This window comes from Lynx rufus, unplaced genomic scaffold (assembly GCF_022079265.1).
Source record: "Lynx rufus isolate CCGP_SWC_20201006 ecotype Redwood Valley unplaced genomic scaffold, mLynRuf1.p SCAF_24, whole genome shotgun sequence".
In the NCBI taxonomy this organism is placed as follows: domain Eukaryota; kingdom Metazoa; phylum Chordata; class Mammalia; order Carnivora; family Felidae; genus Lynx; species Lynx rufus.
In genome coordinates, this window is record NW_025814839.1 from 4,126,491 (window position 1) to 4,145,447 (window position 18,957).

The following is an 18,957-nucleotide window of genomic DNA, read 5'->3' on the forward strand; positions in this document are numbered from 1 at the left end:
TCCTGACCCTGCTTTTGACCACAAGGTTGGGCCAGACCTCTCTGGGGCCTGCTGGTCCTGAAATCTCTGGCCCTGGCACGAACCAGACTCCACGCTTTGCTTGGTGGCCTGGTCTCGTTTGTGGTCCTGGACTGTGGCCCAGAGTAACTGGAGATGACTCCCCAGGGTCCTAAGCCAGGCCATTTTGGGATGTTGGGGCCAAGGAGAGCCCTTGAGGAAGGAAGGCACAGTGGCCTTGGACTGACGGTCACCCTGTGACATTTACGCAGTCCTGGTAAAGTGACAAAATACCCCCTCCCCTCACCAGACCAGTTTCCCCAGCCTGCAGGAGAACAACAGCTTGCTGGGAGATTTCTTCCCTGTTATCCCTTGAAGCCATCAGCTGGCTCTTAGAAGCAGAGAGAAAATTCTGGCACTTAATTAAGCAGCTTTGGGCAAGGGTCCTTTCTCTGAGTGAACGGAGAGGCTTCCATCTCCCTGCCATTGACTTCATAAAACCATGTGGTCTTTCTCCACTTGGTTGCTGTTAGACCTCCCAACGGCGAAAACAGAAAACAGCGGTTGCTGCCAGGCTGCTGCCAGGCGCTGAACTGAGGGCTTCGCAGGACCCACACTCCTTCTCTGACCCCATCTCCTAGCACTTCTTCTTGGTTCATCAGTAACTCTGGCCACTTTTGTTTTTTCTCAAATGCACCAGACTTATTCTTACCCCAGGGCCTTTGCACTTGCAGTTCCTACTGCCTGGACTGCTTATCCTCCCATTCTTCCTGCGGCTGGCTCCTTTTCATCAGGGCTCCAGTGAAATATCTGCTCCTCAGACCCACCCGACCATCCCAGCCGAAGTTCCCTATCTTCCCCCACTTCAGGACCCTCTCTGTATCCTCATTTTCTCCTATGCACCTACCACTGCAATCTGAGGTTGCCTTGTGTATCTGATTGCTTCTCTACTGTCTGTGCCCACCAGAACACCAGCTCCCGTGAGAGAGAGGTCCTTACTGGGTTGGGTTTCCACTGTGTCCTCAGCCTTAGAGCAGGGCCCGTTGTTGGTGTTCACTAAATATTTACTGAATAACAGCCCTGTGCCGTAGTGTGGTAGAGGAAACATGGTTGCAAATTCTTTGCTGCTCCTCTCAAGGTGAAGGCTCCTTCCCCTCCCCAAGGTCCGGACTGGGCCTGTGACTCACACTGCCCAGTGGAGTTTGGTGGCAGAAACGAGGCCTTGTGAGCGCAGAGCCCTCCTGCACACCCAGTCCCGGGTACCTTTGCCCTGCAAGCCCCTACGTGAGCCCAGCTGAGCCCTGTGCAGCTGAGCGCAGTCAGTGGGCATGACTGTAAGAAAATAACAAGTCGTGTGAGCCACTTGAGTTGTGAGATGTGACCCAACAATGGAGACACATAACTGATAAGGTAGGAGTGCATTCCCTTCATTTCCCAGATCAGGGAAACCAAGGCCAAGAACTCACCCCAAGTCCCTTGGCAGAGTGGGCATTCCAACTTGGTGGTCCCCAAGGCTGGGCTTTAAACCTCACGCCACATCACTCTGAGAGGCTAATTCAGGTTTGTTCTGATGTTTTTGTTTTTTTAAAATTGCTGGTTCTCAGCACTGGGTTGAGAGCTGGTCCTGAGAACTTTCTTCCTTCTCGCTGTAGATCTTCATAAACAATGAGTGGCACGATGCTGTCAGCAGGAAAACATTCCCCACCGTCAATCCATCCACTGGAGAAGTCATCTGTCAGGTAGCTGAAGGAGACAAGGTGAGAATTGGTGACTTACCCTCAGGGCATGGGTGGGCAAGGATGGCTTATTATTTTTAAGTTAGACAGCAAGCAAACAGGGTCAAGGAGCAGAGGCAGAGAGAGAGAGAGAGAGAGAGAGAGAGAGAGAGAGAGAGAGAGAGAGAGTCTCAAGCAGGCTCCACACTCAGCGCAGAGCTCAACGCAGGGCTCAATCCCATAACCCTGGGATCATTACCCGAGCCAAAACCAAGAGCTGGACGCTCAACCAACTGAGCCACCCAGGCATCCCTAAGTATGTTTAATATTAATGAAAACCATGCTCCCAGCCTCCTGATATACATTTCCCTATACGAAAAATGCTAGCTGTGTTATTTTACAGCTTCCCCAAGAAGGGGGAAGCTGGTTAAACCTTCACTTGGGGGACATTGCCAGTCATCTCAGAAGGGATGGTTATTGGCTGCGCTTGCTTTCTTAGCAGGAGGGGGGAAATGATCAAATTCTAAGCACTGGCCCCTGAATGACTCTCTCCAGAACACTTTTGGGGACTCTGAAATGAAAATACAGAAACGGTTGGGGTGCCTGGGTGGCTCAGTCAGTTAAGCATCTGACTCTTGGTTTTGGCTCAAGTCACGATCTCACGGTTTGTGAGTTTGAGTCCCACATCGGGCTCTGTGCTGATAGCACGGAGCCTGCTTGGGATGCTCTCTCTCCCTCTCTCTCTGCCTCTCTCCCACTCTCAAGGTAAAAAACATTAAAAAAAATGAAGATGCAGATCTAAAATATTCATATACTCTCTTAAAAAAATAAAAAAAGAAAATACAGAAACGGAAACGGAAACTGTCAGGGTCCTCATTTCCTCCATGACGTCAGGCAGAGAGCCCTCCGTGGTGGGGAGGGACTGTTTGGGGCAGGTTTCCACACAGGCATTGACTGAAGCCCCCTGGGTGTTGCTTGGCAGCAGGGCGCGTGGTAATTGGAGGCAGTTTTCACCGAGAAGGCCTGAGCTGCCCTGGTGGGTGTTTTCCAGGAAGATGTGGACAAGGCAGTAAAGGCTGCCCGGGACGCCTTCCAGTGGGGCTCACCCTGGCGCCGCATGGACGCATCCGATAGGGGCCGCCTGCTGAACCGCCTGGCTGATCTGATTGAGCGGGACCGGACCTACCTGGCAGTGAGTTCTCAGCTCCCTCCTCTCTCATCCCACATGGTGAATGGGCTTCTCACGGACAGCTGGGAAGGGGGTTGCATTGCTGACATGTAACTGGTCAGAATGGCATAGGCTGGACACCTTTGGGATACACCCCTGTCCCACCCCTGTACCAACCAGCCTCTCAGTGTCTCCTATGATGGCTAAGAAAGGAGGAGACTGGGAGAGGGAGAGGGGAGCCACAGGGGAGCCTTCCCAGAGACCCCCAGGGATGGACACTGTTCTCACAGCCCCTCCGTATGGCAGGCCTTCTTTCTGGCTGCCAGAAGCAGAAGAAACCGGGAGGCAACATCCTTGCCTGTCCCCAGTCCAATCTGCAAAGAGCAGCCAAAGTGAACCTTCTAGAAAGTAAATTATACCATGGTCTCAAGCCTTCCATGGCATCCTCTATATCCTCAGGATAAACTCCTGTTCTCTCAACACGGTCTACAAGGCCCTGCTGGGTCTGACTCCGTCTCCCAACTCATGCCGGACTATGGGCACCCCCCCCTCCCCACCCCCCACCCCCACCCCCCCCCCACCCTCACCCCCCCCCGCCTACAGCTCAGCTCACCAGCCTTCCCTCAACTTCCTGACTGCTAGGCTTCTTTGAGGCATCAGGGCCTTTGCACATGCTGTTCCTTCTGCTTGGGGTGCTCTTCCCTTTGTCATCAGTTGTACCTTTCCCTTTGCCTAGTTACCTCCTACATGTCCTTCCAGTTTCACCCCAAAGGGTGCTTCTCAGACTGGGCTGGGCAGCCTGATTTCCCCTTTCTAGCTCGTGATTGATGATTCGTACCATTACCCACTGGCACTTTGCTCTCTCAGCTCCCATGTGGGTCTCTCATTCCCAGCAAGGGCTCAGATGTGGCTTACAGCAGAACCTGGAAACGTGTGCTTGTTGGTGCACCATTCCCTCCCCAACCCTCACTTTCCTGTCTTTGGAGAGGGAGAGGCGATGGGCCAGAAATGCCACGGCATTCCATGGCACAAAGTGGCCGTCAGCCCTGATCCATGCTGAGCTTCAGTGTTGGTCGTCCCCTACTGCGAGTGCTGTAAGGCAGTCCTGTGCCTGCAGTTCTGTGCTCATCGTTCTCTCTTCTCAGGCCTTGGAGACGCTGGATAACGGCAAGCCCTACGTCATCTCCTACCTGGTGGATTTGGACATGGTCCTTAAATGCCTCCGGTATGGGCTCGGGCTTCCTGTTCTTTGCTCTGGCTGTGCCACAGGGGAGCAAGTCTTGTGGGGGGAGAAAAAATAATAATGTGTAAAAGGATCACAGGAGTTGGAGAAACATGTTCTATGAGACTCTGTCTTATGAGAAAATCCCTCGATTTCAAAACTGTAATTTACTCATAAGCATTTTCTCTTCCTTCTTGAGGCAGTTTTGGTAATTTGTACGTTAGTTGGAATTTGCCCATTTTACGTAGGTTATCTTCTTTGTTGGCTACAATTGTTCACATTCTCTTACACATTCTCTTATCTTACGATGTCCCTGCTTTCATTTGTGATTTCAGTTGTTTGTGTCTTCTACCTTTTTTTCTTAGTCTAGCAAATGTTTTGTCAGTTTGGTGACTTCTGGAAAGAACCCACTTTTGGTTTTGTTGATTTCCTCTGTTGTTTTCCTGTTCTCGATTTCATCTGTCTCTGTTCTGGTCTTTATTATTTCCTTCTTGCTGGCTTTGGGTTTAGTTTAATCAAACATCCTAATGACCAAGAAACGCAGGCTGAGGAATAAGAGCTTTGTGAGGGTCCTTTGGGTTGTAGCTTAACAAGTAGACTCAGCCTACCTTGGGCACTGTGGAGAGTTGGGGGTCTTGAATCCAGAAGGTCGCTGAGCATCACCACGGCGCATCTTGGCCCTCTTGCTTCATCCTTCTCTCGATTACCTCTCGCCTCCTTCAGGGCCAGTCTGTGTGCTGGAGGCCGGCTTTCCGCACCTGGGCTTGCTTCCGTATGCGTGATCCTACCAGTCTATACTGCAGTCCCTTAGTCCAAATGCCGAATTCCTGCCAAGTGCCAAAGTCTAATGCCAGACTCAGGGGCCAGATGCCACCCTGATTGGCTGGACTTGAATCTGATCAGTTGTGGTCCGGGTGGACAGATCGTTGTGCACGGGGGGACTGCTCCCCCTATGACGCTGGGGACAAAGAGGGGAAGAAGCAGTGCCAGAAAAGTGGGGGTTGTACAACATGATGGGTTCTCAACCAGGGTAGTCACATCTCCCGGGTGACAGCTGGCAATGTCTGGAGACATTTTTGGTTGTCACAGCATGGGGGGAAGGGTGCTACTGGCATCTAGCGCGCAGCGGCCAGGGATGCTGCTAAAAATCCTACAGTGTACAGCACAGCCTGCACATCAAAGAATTTTCCAGTCCCAAATGACAGGAGTGGCAAGATTAGAACACTCTGCAAGGGTGTCCCAGAGAGAGCAGCCTGCTGAAGCTTGGGCAGAGTCCCATGCCTTCCTGATTTTAGGAATATGCCTTTGTGCTGATTAACCGTTCTGAGGCCTGAAAACCCATGAAATACAGGCTAGTGGGAAGGGAGCGGCCGTGCCTTCCTTTGTATAGATTGGTAACTCCCTGGCTGCGTTTCTCCCCAGGTTCACAGACCTGTGTTCAAAGCCAGGTCAGCCTGGGGCTCAGATTCTCCCTGGCAGTCACATTTATTTCAAAACTCTTCCTGTTACCACACATTCCATCTTTCCTCTTCTCTCGTTTTTCCTACTGCCCTGAAAACTTAATCATTATGTACTGGAAACACATTGCTCCTTTCTCCCCCACTCTAATCTGCTGGGCTTTTCTGTCCTCTGTGTCCCTGTGCATCTAGGTGGTAAACTTTCCAAGAGGTTGGGTCAGTTGAGGATTTGTTTCTGGTGGCTGTTCCCCCAGCCTTAGTTTGGGGCTCTGCACACAGGAAGTACCAGCTGTTGGATAGGTTTGCACTTCTCTACCAGATTCAGTCCATGGCTCTCATGCTAATCTGTGGTGCTGGGCTGGTTTATTTCTTAAAAATACAGATTCCTGGGACTCCCCAGCACTCCAGATTGAGTAGGTTGGAAGTGGGTGCCGGGAATGTGGTGTTTTTTACAAGCAACCTAGGTGATTCTGAGGTTTAGAGGTTAGTTACCCAGAGTGGATTACTGTGCCCCTTGAAGCTATTTAAGTGTTTCTGGAAATAAGCCAAGAGTAAGAGCAATTACCAGAAAGACTTAATTGGGTCTGAATCTTCTCTTTCTGCCAGGGTTCACAGGGGTCCCTGACTGTCATTGATTAAGCTTGGATTTTTCTTTTTTTTTAAGTTATTATGCTGGCTGGGCTGATAAGTACCATGGGAAAACCATTCCCATCGATGGGGACTTCTTCAGTTATACCCGCCATGAACCTGTCGGGGTGTGCGGGCAGATCATTCCGGTGAGTGCCAGCTTCATAATAAACAAATGAAGGTTTATCAGGAATGCCTTGAGATGCAGCGATCCCAACAGGCTAATTACAAAGGCGGGGTGTCTGCGGGGTGATGTCAGAGGGTGGCCTGGGTGGTGGCTAAGAACACAGGCTTTAAAAAGCCAACCAGCACTGCCATCCGTGGCAAATCCTTTATCCCAAGACTCGGTTTCCTTACCTGAAAAGCGGAAGGGACACTGGGGACATGATACAACAACTCAGCACAGAGCCTAGTATGGAGAAAGCTCTGACGAGCATGAGTCACTGTGTTCTGGTCCACCTGCTGTGTCCATCCATCTGAAACTCACAATTGAGTCGTGGGGGTAGCACCAGGGGCTCAGAGATGCCAGTGCTGCTTCCATGACCTGGGCTGCCGCTTTCACGGGCCGCTGCAGCCCTCAGCTGAGGTTCCAGGAGCGGCTGTTTTTTCTTGCAGTGGAACTTCCCGCTCCTGATGCAAGCCTGGAAACTGGGCCCAGCCCTGGCGACCGGAAACGTGGTTGTGATGAAGGTGGCTGAGCAGACTCCACTCACTGCCCTCTACGTGGCCAACCTCATTAAGGAGGTGTGTGGTTTATGTCTGTCTTGACCTCTGAATGCCCTTGTACAGACTTGCTCCTGGGGGGGAGCTTAGGAGGGCGGGTATTTGTAGAGCAGGGACCAAGCCCTCCCCAACCCCCACACCTCATCACAGATCAGCCAAAATGGCCCCTCTCACCTTATATCTACGGTACAGTTTCACTGCCAGACCCCTTTGAAGAATGAAAATTTTTCTAAGTGAATGCCACTGAGAAGAGGCAACAGCCACAGGGAACCCCCAATAGCAGGTTCTCTGCCGTGCCATTTGGAATTCCTGAGCAGTACCCCACAAGACTGGCATCTGCTTACTCGGGTACCAGGCAGGCTGCTTTAGTCTCTCTGGGAGGGGTGTGTGTCCTTCTGTCCAAACCCTTTGGAGCAGGAGAATGATTCCAAGTGTCCCTGGCTGTTTGCATACAGGCTGGCTTTCCCCCTGGTGTGGTCAATATTATCCCTGGATTTGGCCCCACAGCTGGGGCTGCCATCGCCTCCCATCAGGATGTGGACAAAGTAGCCTTCACGGGCTCCACTGAGGTAAGACATCACCAGGATCTCAAGTGTGTGGTACATTTGGCCCAAGTTCCCACTGTCCTCAAGGATGCAGCATTGAAGATTAGCCTCTGGGTGATGCATGGTGGGGGGTCCCCCAAGACTGCCGCTGAGTAGCTTGAGCGAGGGCAGTGACTGTCAGAGTGGAGCCCTTCGTGGGTTGGTTGACGCTCTGGATGGTGTTTCAGGGCCAGCATCATGCATGGAATAAAGACGCCGAGACCGTCTAGACTTCGTGACTGCCTGCCCCGCCCCTCAGCTGTGTCAGGCTCCTTGACCAGCACTGCCCTGACAGTTACAGAGCATGGGCTTCAGAAAGACAGGAGTTCCAATCCCAGCCTCACCATTGTGACATGGGGTGATTCACTGAATGTCTTTGGGGCTCCATTTGTTGTCTTTAAAATGAGGATGGCAATATCTAGGCGGTAGAGGCGGTTTGTATAGTGTAGTGGGGAAGATAATGTGCTTCGGAGTCTTACTGTTCCAGTAGCACTTGCCAGCTGTGTGATCATCGGCAAGTCACTTAGTCTCCCACGGCCTCTGCCTCATCTGTAAAATGGGGAGGAGAATGGCACCCATCTCCTAGGATGGGAACCAGTAAGATGAAGTTTATCAAGTGCTGGGCAAAGGTCTGGCTCAGAGCAAGTGCTCAATAAGTGAATGAATGAATGAATGAATGAATGAGCAAGGGGATTATGCTGCTCTGTGCCAGGCCCTGGAGAAGCAGGGTGTTTGGGGATTCCCTACACATCGTCTCCTTCGAAGCAGGGACAGAATTCCTTCTAAAGAGGAACTTTTTCCTCTCCTTGAATTCTTGGGAGGGTTCAGTGCATGACTTCAGAGAAGGCACACTGAATAATGTAATGAACATGCTCTTTAGACAGTTCCCCCTGAGAAAAAGACACCTTCAAATATTCAGTCTGTACGCAGTGATGGCAATGCCAGGAGGGCAGAAATGATGCCGAGGTAATATGGTCCCGGTTCTTTGTTTGCTTTGTTAGTGCCTACATTTATGCCTCAATCTTGAGAATCTTGCAGAGGGGACGGTTTCCTGACAGAGATGCATGTGTTCATTCAAATAGGTTCAGGGCGGCTTTGTGCCAGGCTCTGGGAATAAGGAGGTGAGAAGTATCCCACCCTTGCCCTCACAGAGTGTGCCATGGGCTGGGGGACCACCCTCACAACACTGTGGGAAGGAGACAGGATAATGGTTCGAACTGGTGATGGATTCATGCTGCCCAAGTGTGAGTTCTAATGCCACATTTACCACTTTGGGCAAGTGACTTGACCACTCTGAGCCGTAGCGCCCACATTTCTAAATCAAGGAAAAGAGTCCTGTCTATCTTTGAGATCACTGCGAGGATTGAACTTACAAACACAAAGCACTCAGCACAGTGTCTGGTTTGTAGGCAGTGCTCAGCATGTAGAAGCCACACAGTAGTGACTCTGCTCATGCGGTCACAGTCACTGTCATCTTAGGAGCTCAGAGGCATGGGGCAGCAGGGGTAAGTGAATAGATTTGGTGAAATTCTCCTGGTCTCTCGTAATCCAGCTGCTCCCTCAAGTTGTGGGATCCTTCGGCCTGTGTCCAGGAGAGCATGTGGTTCTTTTTTTCCTGCTATCGAGAGCTTGTCTGGGTCTCTGCTTCCGCACAGGTTGGCCACCTGATCCAGATTGCTGCAGGGAGCAGTAACCTCAAGAGAGTGACCCTGGAGCTGGGGGGAAAGAGCCCCAATATCATTATGTCAGATGCAGACAGTAAGTCTTCTGGGAGGAGTAGGTGTGGGGTGAAGGCAGCCGCTGGCTGTCCATACTGTGGTTCCAGTCACTTCTATGAGCGTCAGCACCCACTGGACTCGGTTTCTGGCCCCCGGGCCTCAGGATCAAAGTCAGAGTCTACAGTGTGGCCCTCCAGCCCGCATGACCCGGTTTCTCCCTGGCTTCTCCCCTCTTTGTTCCGTCACCCAGCCGAGCTGGGCTGCTCCGTTTCCAACCCTACTGCACACTTTCTCTTGGGCCAGACTGCTCTTCCTCCATTTCCTCCCTTTTCCTGGTCCTGCCTGGCGCCCCGATTTGCCTTCCCCGAGTGCTGTAGGCTGGCTGGGTCAGTCCTCCCACCGCCCTCGTCTGTTACCACGGAGGGCTGTGACTGCCACTCTTTCTGTGACTGTGTGCTGGGTGTCCACACCCCAAGAAGGGAGAGTCAGGTCTGTCTTGTGGGCACAGGGTCCTATTGGTGGCATGAACAGGTTAAGGGGGTAGGCAGCCCCTGGGGCAAGGTTTGTCCTCTGTCTCTTCTCATGGTTGCCTTTCTGCCCCCCCAGTGAACTGGGCCGTGGAGCAGGCCCACTTTGCCCTGTTCTTCAACCAGGGCCAGTGCTGCTGTGCGGGCTCCCGGACCTTTGTGCAAGAAGATGTTTATGCTGAGTTTGTGGAGCGGAGTGTCGCCCGGGCCAAGTCTCGTGTGGTTGGGAACCCCTTTGACAGCCAGACGGAGCAGGGGCCACAGGTGAGCCCAGCTGCTACAGGTGGGTCAGGGTGTCCAGAGTTAGCATGGAGAAGCAGCAAAGGTCTCAAACTCAGAGGCAGGCAGCCTTGGCTTCAAGTCTCAGTTCTGCCATGTACCAGCTGTGTGTCCCTGGGAAGCCACATACCCTCTCTGAGCCACTGTTTGCTCATCCATAACGACCACCTTTCCTGACTCACAGGCTGGCTTTGAAGTGGAAATCAGTAATAGAAAGCAATATGTAAATTTCTTACACATAATAAGTACCAGAAATGTCTATGTAAAAAGGAATGCATGTTGGGGTGCCTGGGTGGCTCAGTTGATTAGGCATCTTACTGTTGATTTCGGCTCAGGTCATGATCTCACGGGTTCATTAGATCGAGCCCTGCATCGGGCTCAGTGCTGACAGCATGGAGCCTGTTTGGGATTCTTAGTCTCCCTGTGTCTCTGTCCCTCCCCTGCTCTCATTTTCTCTCTCTCAAAAAAAGACCTTGGCCATCCATAAAAATGCATCTACTAAAAGGACACACAGGTATCTGTTAACCATGGTTATCTTTGGGGAGTGGGACAGAGGGCCATGGCATGGGTAGCAGAGGGACTTTATTTCACTTTATACTCTTCTGAGCTATTTGGTTTAAACAAACATGTGTATGTATGTGTGTGTGTGTGTATATATATATATATATATATATTTTTTTTTTTTTTTAACCAGGAACATGTATTCATTTTAACCAATAAAACTATAGTCAATAATAATTACAACAAAAAAATTATAGTGCCTCTGCCCACCATTTCCTCTCATATCCTGGGCCTTTTTCCAGCATTATCCTTAGACCCAGCCTGTCCCGGGCTCTCTCTCCACAGGGTCATGCACTGGCCTCCCCCAGAAGTGAGGAGTCCACAGGGTCAGGGGTGCTCCTGGCTCCCACAGGTCCCTGCGCCCACTTCTGGGGTCCACGCGTGCCTTTCTGCAGGCCCCATCCGCCTGAAGGTGTGTGCTGCTGGTGTCCACTCACCGGGCTCCAAGGCTGGCCAAGGCAGTCTTTTTTTCCTCCTTTAATTAACAGACAATTTTTTAGAGCCATTTAGGGTTATAGAAACATGAGCAGAAAGTACGGCGTTCTCATATACCTCTTCACTCCCCCAGCCCACGCCCCTGGTTTCCCTGATTCTTGACCTTGACCTCTTGCACTCGTGTGGTACATTTGTTGTAGCTGATGAGCCAATGTGATATATTATTGTTAACTAAAGAACGTAGTTTACCTTTGGGTTCACTCTTGGTGTTGCATTCTGTGGGTGTGGACAAAGGTATAAAGACTGTATCCACCGGCCCAGTATCATACAGAATAGTTCCAATGCCCTAAAATTCCCCTGTGCTCCACCTATTCATGCCTTCTGTCCCCGCAACCCTAGGCAACTACCGATCTTTTTACTGTCTCTGTTTTGCCTTTTCCAGAATGTTCTACAGCTGGAATCATACAGTATATAACCTTTACAGGTTGGCTTCTTTTACTTAACAGTGTGCATTTAGCTTTCCTCCGTGTCTTTTTGTGACTTGATAGCTTATTCCCTTTTATGGCTGAATAATATACCATTGTATAGACGTATCGCATTTTCTTTATCTAGTCATCTGCTGATGGGTACTTGGGTTATTTCTACTTTTCAGCTATTGTGAATAGTGCTGCTATGAATCCCAACATCTCTTTTTCTTTCTCGTTTTTCTTTGTAGTTTGTGGCTATCTAATTAATAGGGAGGGTAATACAAACTTGTATAGAAATTTTAATAAGTGTTTAAAGGAAAAAATAAGACCCCCGTGGCCCCCTTCCATGTCCTTTCCCCATAGATAACCCCCCTGTTACATTTTTGTATGTTTAACAAAAATAGGATTGTATTTATTGTTGATGTATTTAGTGTTCCAGTTTTAGTCTATGTGCTGCCAAAGCAAGCACATGTATTTTTCTTACTATTTTAAATTCTTAGTAACCTCAGAGTTGGAAAATAAACGATGGGTTGGTTTGATATGCATTTCTTTGAGGGCTTAATGAGGCTGGTTGAACCTTTTCTTATGTTTTTTGGCCCTTTGTAGTTCCTCCCTGTGCCTTGCTTATTCCTAAGCTTGGCCCATTGTCCCACTGCCTGTGCACTTAAAAAAAATTTTTTTTTTTCCAACATTTATTTATTTTTAAGACAGAGAGAGACAGAGCATGAACGGGGGAGGGGCAGAGAGAGAGGGAGACACAGAATCGGAAACAGGCTCCAGGCTCTGAGCCATCAGCCCAGAGCCTGACGCGGGGCTCGAACTCCCGGACCGCGAGATCGTGACCTGGCTGAAGTCGGACGCTTAACCGACTGCGCCACCCAGGCGCCCCTGCCTGTGCACTTAGAAGCCTGAAGTAGGAGAGGTCTGGCCCTAGCGTCTCTGAAATTTGTGTCTTCTTCCCGCCCCCCCCCCCACCCCTGCAGGTGGACAAAACTCAGTTTCAGAAGGTCCTCGGTTATATCAAATCTGGGAAGGAGGAGGGGGCGAAGCTGCTGTGTGGTGGAGGGGCGGCTGCTGACCGTGGCTACTTCATCCAGCCCACTGTGTTTGGAGATGTGCAAGACGGCATGACCATCGCCAAGGAGGAGGTTAGCATGGGGCCAGCGCTCTGGGGAATGTTTTTTGGGAGAAATAGACATTTAAGTCTGGTATCTTCATACCATGATCCTTCTGCTGGCTTTGGGCCAAATCCTGGCTCTGTGCCTAAGACAAATTATTTACAACTCCATCTGATCTGGTCACTCTCCTCTTCCACCTCCACCCACTGTCGGGGAGAACTTCCAAATTTCCTTGCATGGCCTCCAGGCCCTTTGTGTTCTGCTCCCTGTGAGCCAGGAGTCAAGGAATGATTTTGCTCAGCCCTTTTATGATCTTCATATAAGCAGGACAGTGGACTAGACCAAAGGGCTGTGACTTCCTCACACGGCAAGATTCCCGATGATCCCCCCCTCGGCACTCATTTTGAGCACAGGGCAGCAGCTCTGTCTCATTCATTCATTCGCTTCACAAGTATTTATTGAATGCCTACTATGTGCCAGGGTCTTTACAGACCCTGGAGATCCAGAGGTATTCCAAGACGTGTTCCCTGCCCTCATAGGGTTCACACGTGCTCCGCTTCCCTCGGATTAAGCCTCTTAGCAGCTTTATGCAGGGAAAGTATTTCCCCTTTCATATATAATTCAAAATAAAATAATATTAAAATGCAAAATCAGGGTAAGAAAGTCCAACAGAGTTCTGCCTCTTTTTCCATCATGACTACTTTGATGCCTTTTCTGAAATCTCAAATATCAATTTTCCAGAAGGGTTGGGGGGTGTCTCTCCTTTGCCAGTTCCACGATGCCCCATCTCACAGCCCTGCTCCAACCATGATGAGCTCCTGGCACTCTTCTCCCACCCATCTTGACACTCACCAGACAGTCCTGGAATCAGCCATTTCTTCAAGAAGTCCTGCTTCCTATTAGTGGAAAGTGGGATTTCACGAGGATGGGCGCTGGGTGTGCTTATGCCTGGAACTCCATTTCCCTCCTCCCTGCTCCCCACCTGCACGCTGGTTGGGCCAGTTTCTGTTCCTGTTGTATCACAGCTTGGCTGTCACTTCTGGGAAGCCTCCCCTGATACCCCTCCTCTGCACTCAGTCAGGCTGGGAGCTCCTGTGGGTTCCCATCACACTGCCGGTTAATGGTTGCCTTCAAACCATCGATTACATCAGGATCGCTTCTAGTCCCCTCCTTCCAGTGCCCTGCCCTGATAGGGCTGACAGTGGCCACACCTGGACAGCAGCAAGCACACCTGGCCCCCATGTCTTGGTTTTTGAATCTCATTCTCCACTAAAGAGAACCGGGATTCCTTGAAGAAATGGTTTATGCCAGGAATAGGTCAGGGAAAGTACAAGATGAACCTGGATGTCTTGAGAGCACAGACACTGTTCTGTTCACAGTTACTTCTTCAGCTTCTGGCGTGGTGCCTTGCTGAACAACTGATACAAATTCTTTGAAACTAAATCTACATATAACATGCCAGGAACCCCTGCCTTGCAGGATTGTTTAGAAATAAGATAGGCTATGTTAAGCACGTGGTGTATAGAAGGTAACCAATCCCCATTAGCTTTCTTACCTTTGTGTTTCACTGAGCTTGGGAACTGTTGTCTCCCTGTGGAACTGTTGGGGTATCTCTGGGGGCTTGAGCAATCATCTGCTCAGCACTGGAAAGCTGCATAGCTGGTTTCCATGTCTGCCCCACCCTTCCACTGTCCACTCTTGTACCACAGATCTTTGGGCCAGTGATGCAGATCCTGAAGTTCAAGACCATAGAGGAAGTCATTGGGAGAGCCAACAGTTCCAAGTATGGGCTGGCTGCAGCTGTCTTCACCAAGGACTTGGACAAGGCCAATTATCTGTCCCAAGCCCTCCAGGCTGGCACTGTGTGGTAAGAGCCTCCTAGCAGCCCCTTACAGCCTAGGCAGGGATTGGAATTTAGTGTTCACATCCCAGAATTTGGGATGCTGGGCTCAGTTCCTCCTGGGTCAGGGTGTGGTATAGCAGACAGAGATTTCCCATCCCCTTTCCTCTAGGAGATTAAACTTCCCTCCAGTACATAGGCCCATGCAGCTTTGTTCTTGGGCAAGCAGATGGATGACTGGGGGCTCCTTACTAAGCTGAACAAGAGTAGGAGATCAGAGCTGAGTGTCTACACCTATGTAATAGTGGTCTTAAGAGCTAAGCACCTACTTCACACCCACTAGGATGGCTGTTATTTAAAAAAAAAACAAAACTGTTAATGAGGATGTAGAGAAATTTGAACCTTCGCATATTGCTGGTGGGAATGTAAAATGTTGCCGCCATTATGGAAGACAGTCTGGCAGCTCCTCAGTGAGTTAGATGTCGAATTACCACAGGACCCAGCAATTGTACTCCTTGGCATATACCCAAGAGAAAGAAAAGCATACATCCACACAAGAAAGTGTATCTGAATGTTCATACTAGATTACTGACAATATCCAAAAGGTGGAAACAACCTAGATGTCCATCAGCTGATGAATGGATATATAAAATGTCTAGCCACACAATGAAGTATGATTGAGGCATAAGAAGGAATAAAGTGCTGATACTACCACCACTGATGAAGCGGTTCATCTATTCTATAAACATAGATGAACCTTGAAAATGTGATACTAAGTGAAAGAAGCCAGACACAAAAGGCCACATGTTGTGTGAATCCATTTATATAAAATGTTCAGAACAGAGATATCCATAGAGACAGAAAGTAGATTAGGACTTCCAGGGGCTGGAGAGCAGGGGAATGGGGAATAACTGCTTATTGGGTAAAGGGTTCTTTTTGGGGTGATAGAAGTGTTCTGGAATTAGAGGTGATGGTTACACAACACTGAATCTGCTATAATCCACTGAATTGTGTAAAGTGGTGATTTTAAATTCAATTAAAATTTAATTTTTAAGAACTGCAAAGAGAGCTTAGCATCTAATTAGCAAAAATTACTCATTAAAATGGGAAGCTATGATGTGGTGCTCCCTGTTCCTGACATTCATCTGTGACCACATCACAAAGGATGACGACTTATGGCTTTATTTCATGTGGTTTGCTGTTGGCTCCTACACGGCTGGTTATTACTATGGTTCTACTCATCCATTTTCCCTCAATAACATTTTAGGGAAATTCAGGAGGTCTGAGGGGTATGACACGTATCTCCCAACAGTTACTTCTGAAATTCTGTTTCAAATTATAGGGTCAACTGCTATGATGTGTTTGGGGCCCAGTCACCATTCGGAGGCTACAAGATGTCCGGGAATGGCCGGGAGCTAGGAGAGTATGGGCTGCAGGCATACACTGAAGTGAAAACGGTGAGTATGGGCGCCCTCTCAGCTCTCCCTCACGCTAGATTCCATCACTACTTGTTACTAGTTTCTGGTTTTAAGCCACGGAAGCCACAGAAGAGGGTGAAGACCCAGTGTTTGCTGTGTCTTGTGAGAAATAACTTGCGACTTGGCCACCACTACGCCTACATAGTCCTTTGCTAGGCTTTGTTATACGTCAAGTTCTGCAAGACTTGAAAGGAAGGAAAGATCCTGTGGTCCAAAGCAGTGGGGAAAGGCTTCTAATGAGAATCCGGCTGTGAGGCATTAGATACCGAGGGCCATAAATATTCCCAATATCCTTTGATTTCATAATGTCAATGATAGGAATAGAGCTGGAGGAGCTAATCAGAAGTACAAGGAAAGTATTAATCCTTAAATATTCATCACCGCATTAGCTCTCAAAGATGAAAAAGTCAGATGCGACTAAATGCCCAATAAATTATGGAACACCCAAACCATGGTGTACTAAGTAGCCAGTAAAACTATTTTTGTAGGATATCAGACATGGAAAATCATCACCCTTTAAAATGAAAAGGCAGGATACAAAGTAATACATGCAATATAAGCCCAGTTTTTTTTTTGTTTGTTTTTTTTTTCAACGTTTATTTATTTTTTGGGGGACAGAGAGAGACAGAGCATGAACGGGGGAGGGGCAGAGAGAGAGGGAGACACAGAATCGGAAACAGGCTCCAGGCTCTGAGCCATCAGCCCAGAGCCTGACGCGGGGCTCGAACTCACTGACCGCGAGATCGTGACCTGGCTGAAGTCGGACGCTTAACCGACTGCGCCACCCAGGCGCCCCAATATAAGTCCAGTTTAAGGGCTATATATAATTTAAAGGTACTCGCGTACCTTTATTTACTATGGCAAAGACTGGAAAAAAAGGCACCAAAGTGAAAATAATTTTTTCTACAGTGGACATTAATTACAGTTTAACCAGGAAACAAACTCACAAGTAATATTTAAAGAAAAGAGAAATGGGCTGAGTAGGGCCTTCCCAGGATTGGGAAAGAGAAGGTTCAGGGCAAGCAAACCAGCCAGGGGGAGCAGAGTGAGAAGGGCAGACAGTGGTCTCAGTACTCAGTTTAGTAAGCCACAACTTGTGTTCTCAAAGCTCACTGGAATAAAATCAACACGTTTCCTTGTTTATTTAAAATTGCCCCATATACACAAGAGGTGAGACCCAGGTTTGAACCTACAGACGTTGGTCTATAACTGTTCCTCAAAATGATGATGGGATTATTTAGGTGTGGTGTAGGGGGTGCTAGGACTGAGACCCGGGAGCTGCAGTATCTAAGGACTGACTGGAGGTTGGGGGGAGAGCCCAAGAAGAGGCTTGAGTTGAGGTGGTTCATGCTGGAATCCAAGTGTAAGCCGCTGACACAGGAGGCCTAGGGCGCTGGGGTGTTGGAGAGAATGGGAAGTAGCAGGACTTGATGGCTGGAGGGTTAGCGGCTGCAGGTGAAGGCGGCAAAGCTGGTTCAGCCAGTGCCGGGCCCTAGGCTTTGTGCTCATGATAAAGATCCCTGTACTTTGAGCTTTGGGAACTCAAGTGATGCTCCTAACAAGATTAGGCTCAAAAACGTTTCAGAAGTCTGAGGTTGCCTGGGGGACTGCCAAGAAAATGTCTTCTTTTGAACTCGTATTTGCTGAGTGATTACTTGGTGCCAGAATCTGCTAGACTTCCTTATGCACATTATCTCATTCAGTGCTCACAACAACCCCATGAAAGAGAACCGTTATCCCATCTTACAGATTAGGAAGCAGGGCACACAGAGGTGAAGTGCTTGCCCAGGAGGGGATAAAGCTGGGATTTGACCCCAAATCCATCTGAATCTGGAATCTTTCCACTTGACACATTGAGGCACCTGCGAGCTTCAGCATGTTATATTTTTCCTTACTTTGATTCTTTTTGAGGAAAACATGGATCTAGATCAAGGTCTCTCAACCCCAGCACTACGGACATTTGGGGTCGGGTCATTGTTTGTTGTGGGGCATCCTGTGCAGGGTAGGATGTTCATTGAGCATTCCTGACTTCCACCTACTAGATGCCACAGTAGCTCCACCCTCTTCTGCCCCACGACAATCAAAAATGAGTGGGTGAAGGGGAGGCAGGGAGTGATGTCACACAGAACATAGCCCTGGCTGTGTTCCTGGGACTGGCCAGTTGGCCATCAAGATGTCAGAGTGAAGAAAGCCCTTGTGCTCATCCTTGGCCACACCCTGCTGAGAGCGCCTATAGATCAGAGGGAAGCATGAAGATTTAACAGCTGCTCTGCACCCCTCTTACAGGTCACGATCAAAGTGCCTCAGAAGAACTCCTGAAGAACTGTGCCAACTTCCCCCCTCATCCAGCAGTGGAGAGATCAAGGACATCGGCAGCAAAACCAAGAAAATGACCCTGCACACTAAAAGTCTCAAAAAAGAAATTCTCCCACAAAATCTCTTGACCAAGAAAGTCCCAGAATTTGAATTGATAAATGGGGTGGGTGTGAGGCAAAGAGTATGTGGGAAGCCCTTTAAACTGCAACAATACTGCTAGCTTTCAGGCTGATTTTTCCAAACTAGATTTGAGTGTCTCATCCTGTCCATCTGATACACTTCTGTAACTCACCTTTAACAGGGGCACAAAAAGCCATTGTTGACACTTGTACTAACAAGTCAGAGCAACAGCTAGCATCTTGCTTTGCATTCTGGCCTCAAATTCATTAAAAACAATGCTGCTGTTCACTTTTTGGTTAGTTAGTTCTGTGTCCATCTCAGTAACCCAAGGAAATACTACCACATAGGGATGCTGTCCCCTCCTTGTGTGTGTCACACCGTATACGACTACCGCCCTTCCCTGACTGTGGGTAAATAGCTTTTGTTTCCATCCTGTCAGCCTGTGGCAGGCCCTGTGCTAGGCACTAGGGAAGTCACCTAAACAGGACTCCCAGCCCCTGCCCTCAGCGAGGGGACAGTAAACCAGGAAAGAGACACTTGACATCCAGGATTAGTTCTCTGTATTTTAAGTTAAAAAACTTGGTCACGTTAAATGAGACAGATTC

At 49.2% G+C, this 18,957-nt stretch overlaps 1 protein-coding gene across 1 annotated transcript in view; it reads left to right on the forward strand.

The window, feature by feature from the left end:
• The window catches only part of ALDH2 (aldehyde dehydrogenase 2 family member), a 29,135-nt gene extending 10,495 nt beyond the window's left edge, over nt 1-18,640 (forward strand). The window contains exons 2-13 of the mRNA XM_047088153.1: nt 1,650-1,754; nt 2,764-2,904; nt 4,026-4,105; nt 6,224-6,335; nt 6,802-6,930; nt 7,365-7,478; nt 9,149-9,251; nt 9,818-10,002; nt 12,464-12,628; nt 14,308-14,465; nt 15,781-15,895; nt 18,203-18,640. Coding sequence (XP_046944109.1) covers nt 1,650-1,754; nt 2,764-2,904; nt 4,026-4,105; nt 6,224-6,335; nt 6,802-6,930; nt 7,365-7,478; nt 9,149-9,251; nt 9,818-10,002; nt 12,464-12,628; nt 14,308-14,465; nt 15,781-15,895; nt 18,203-18,235 — 1,440 coding nt within the window. The 3' untranslated portion in view covers nt 18,236-18,640. The remainder of the gene's footprint in view (nt 1-1,649; nt 1,755-2,763; nt 2,905-4,025; nt 4,106-6,223; nt 6,336-6,801; nt 6,931-7,364; nt 7,479-9,148; nt 9,252-9,817; nt 10,003-12,463; nt 12,629-14,307; nt 14,466-15,780; nt 15,896-18,202) is intronic.
• Nucleotides 18,641-18,957: the final 317 nt, after the last annotated feature.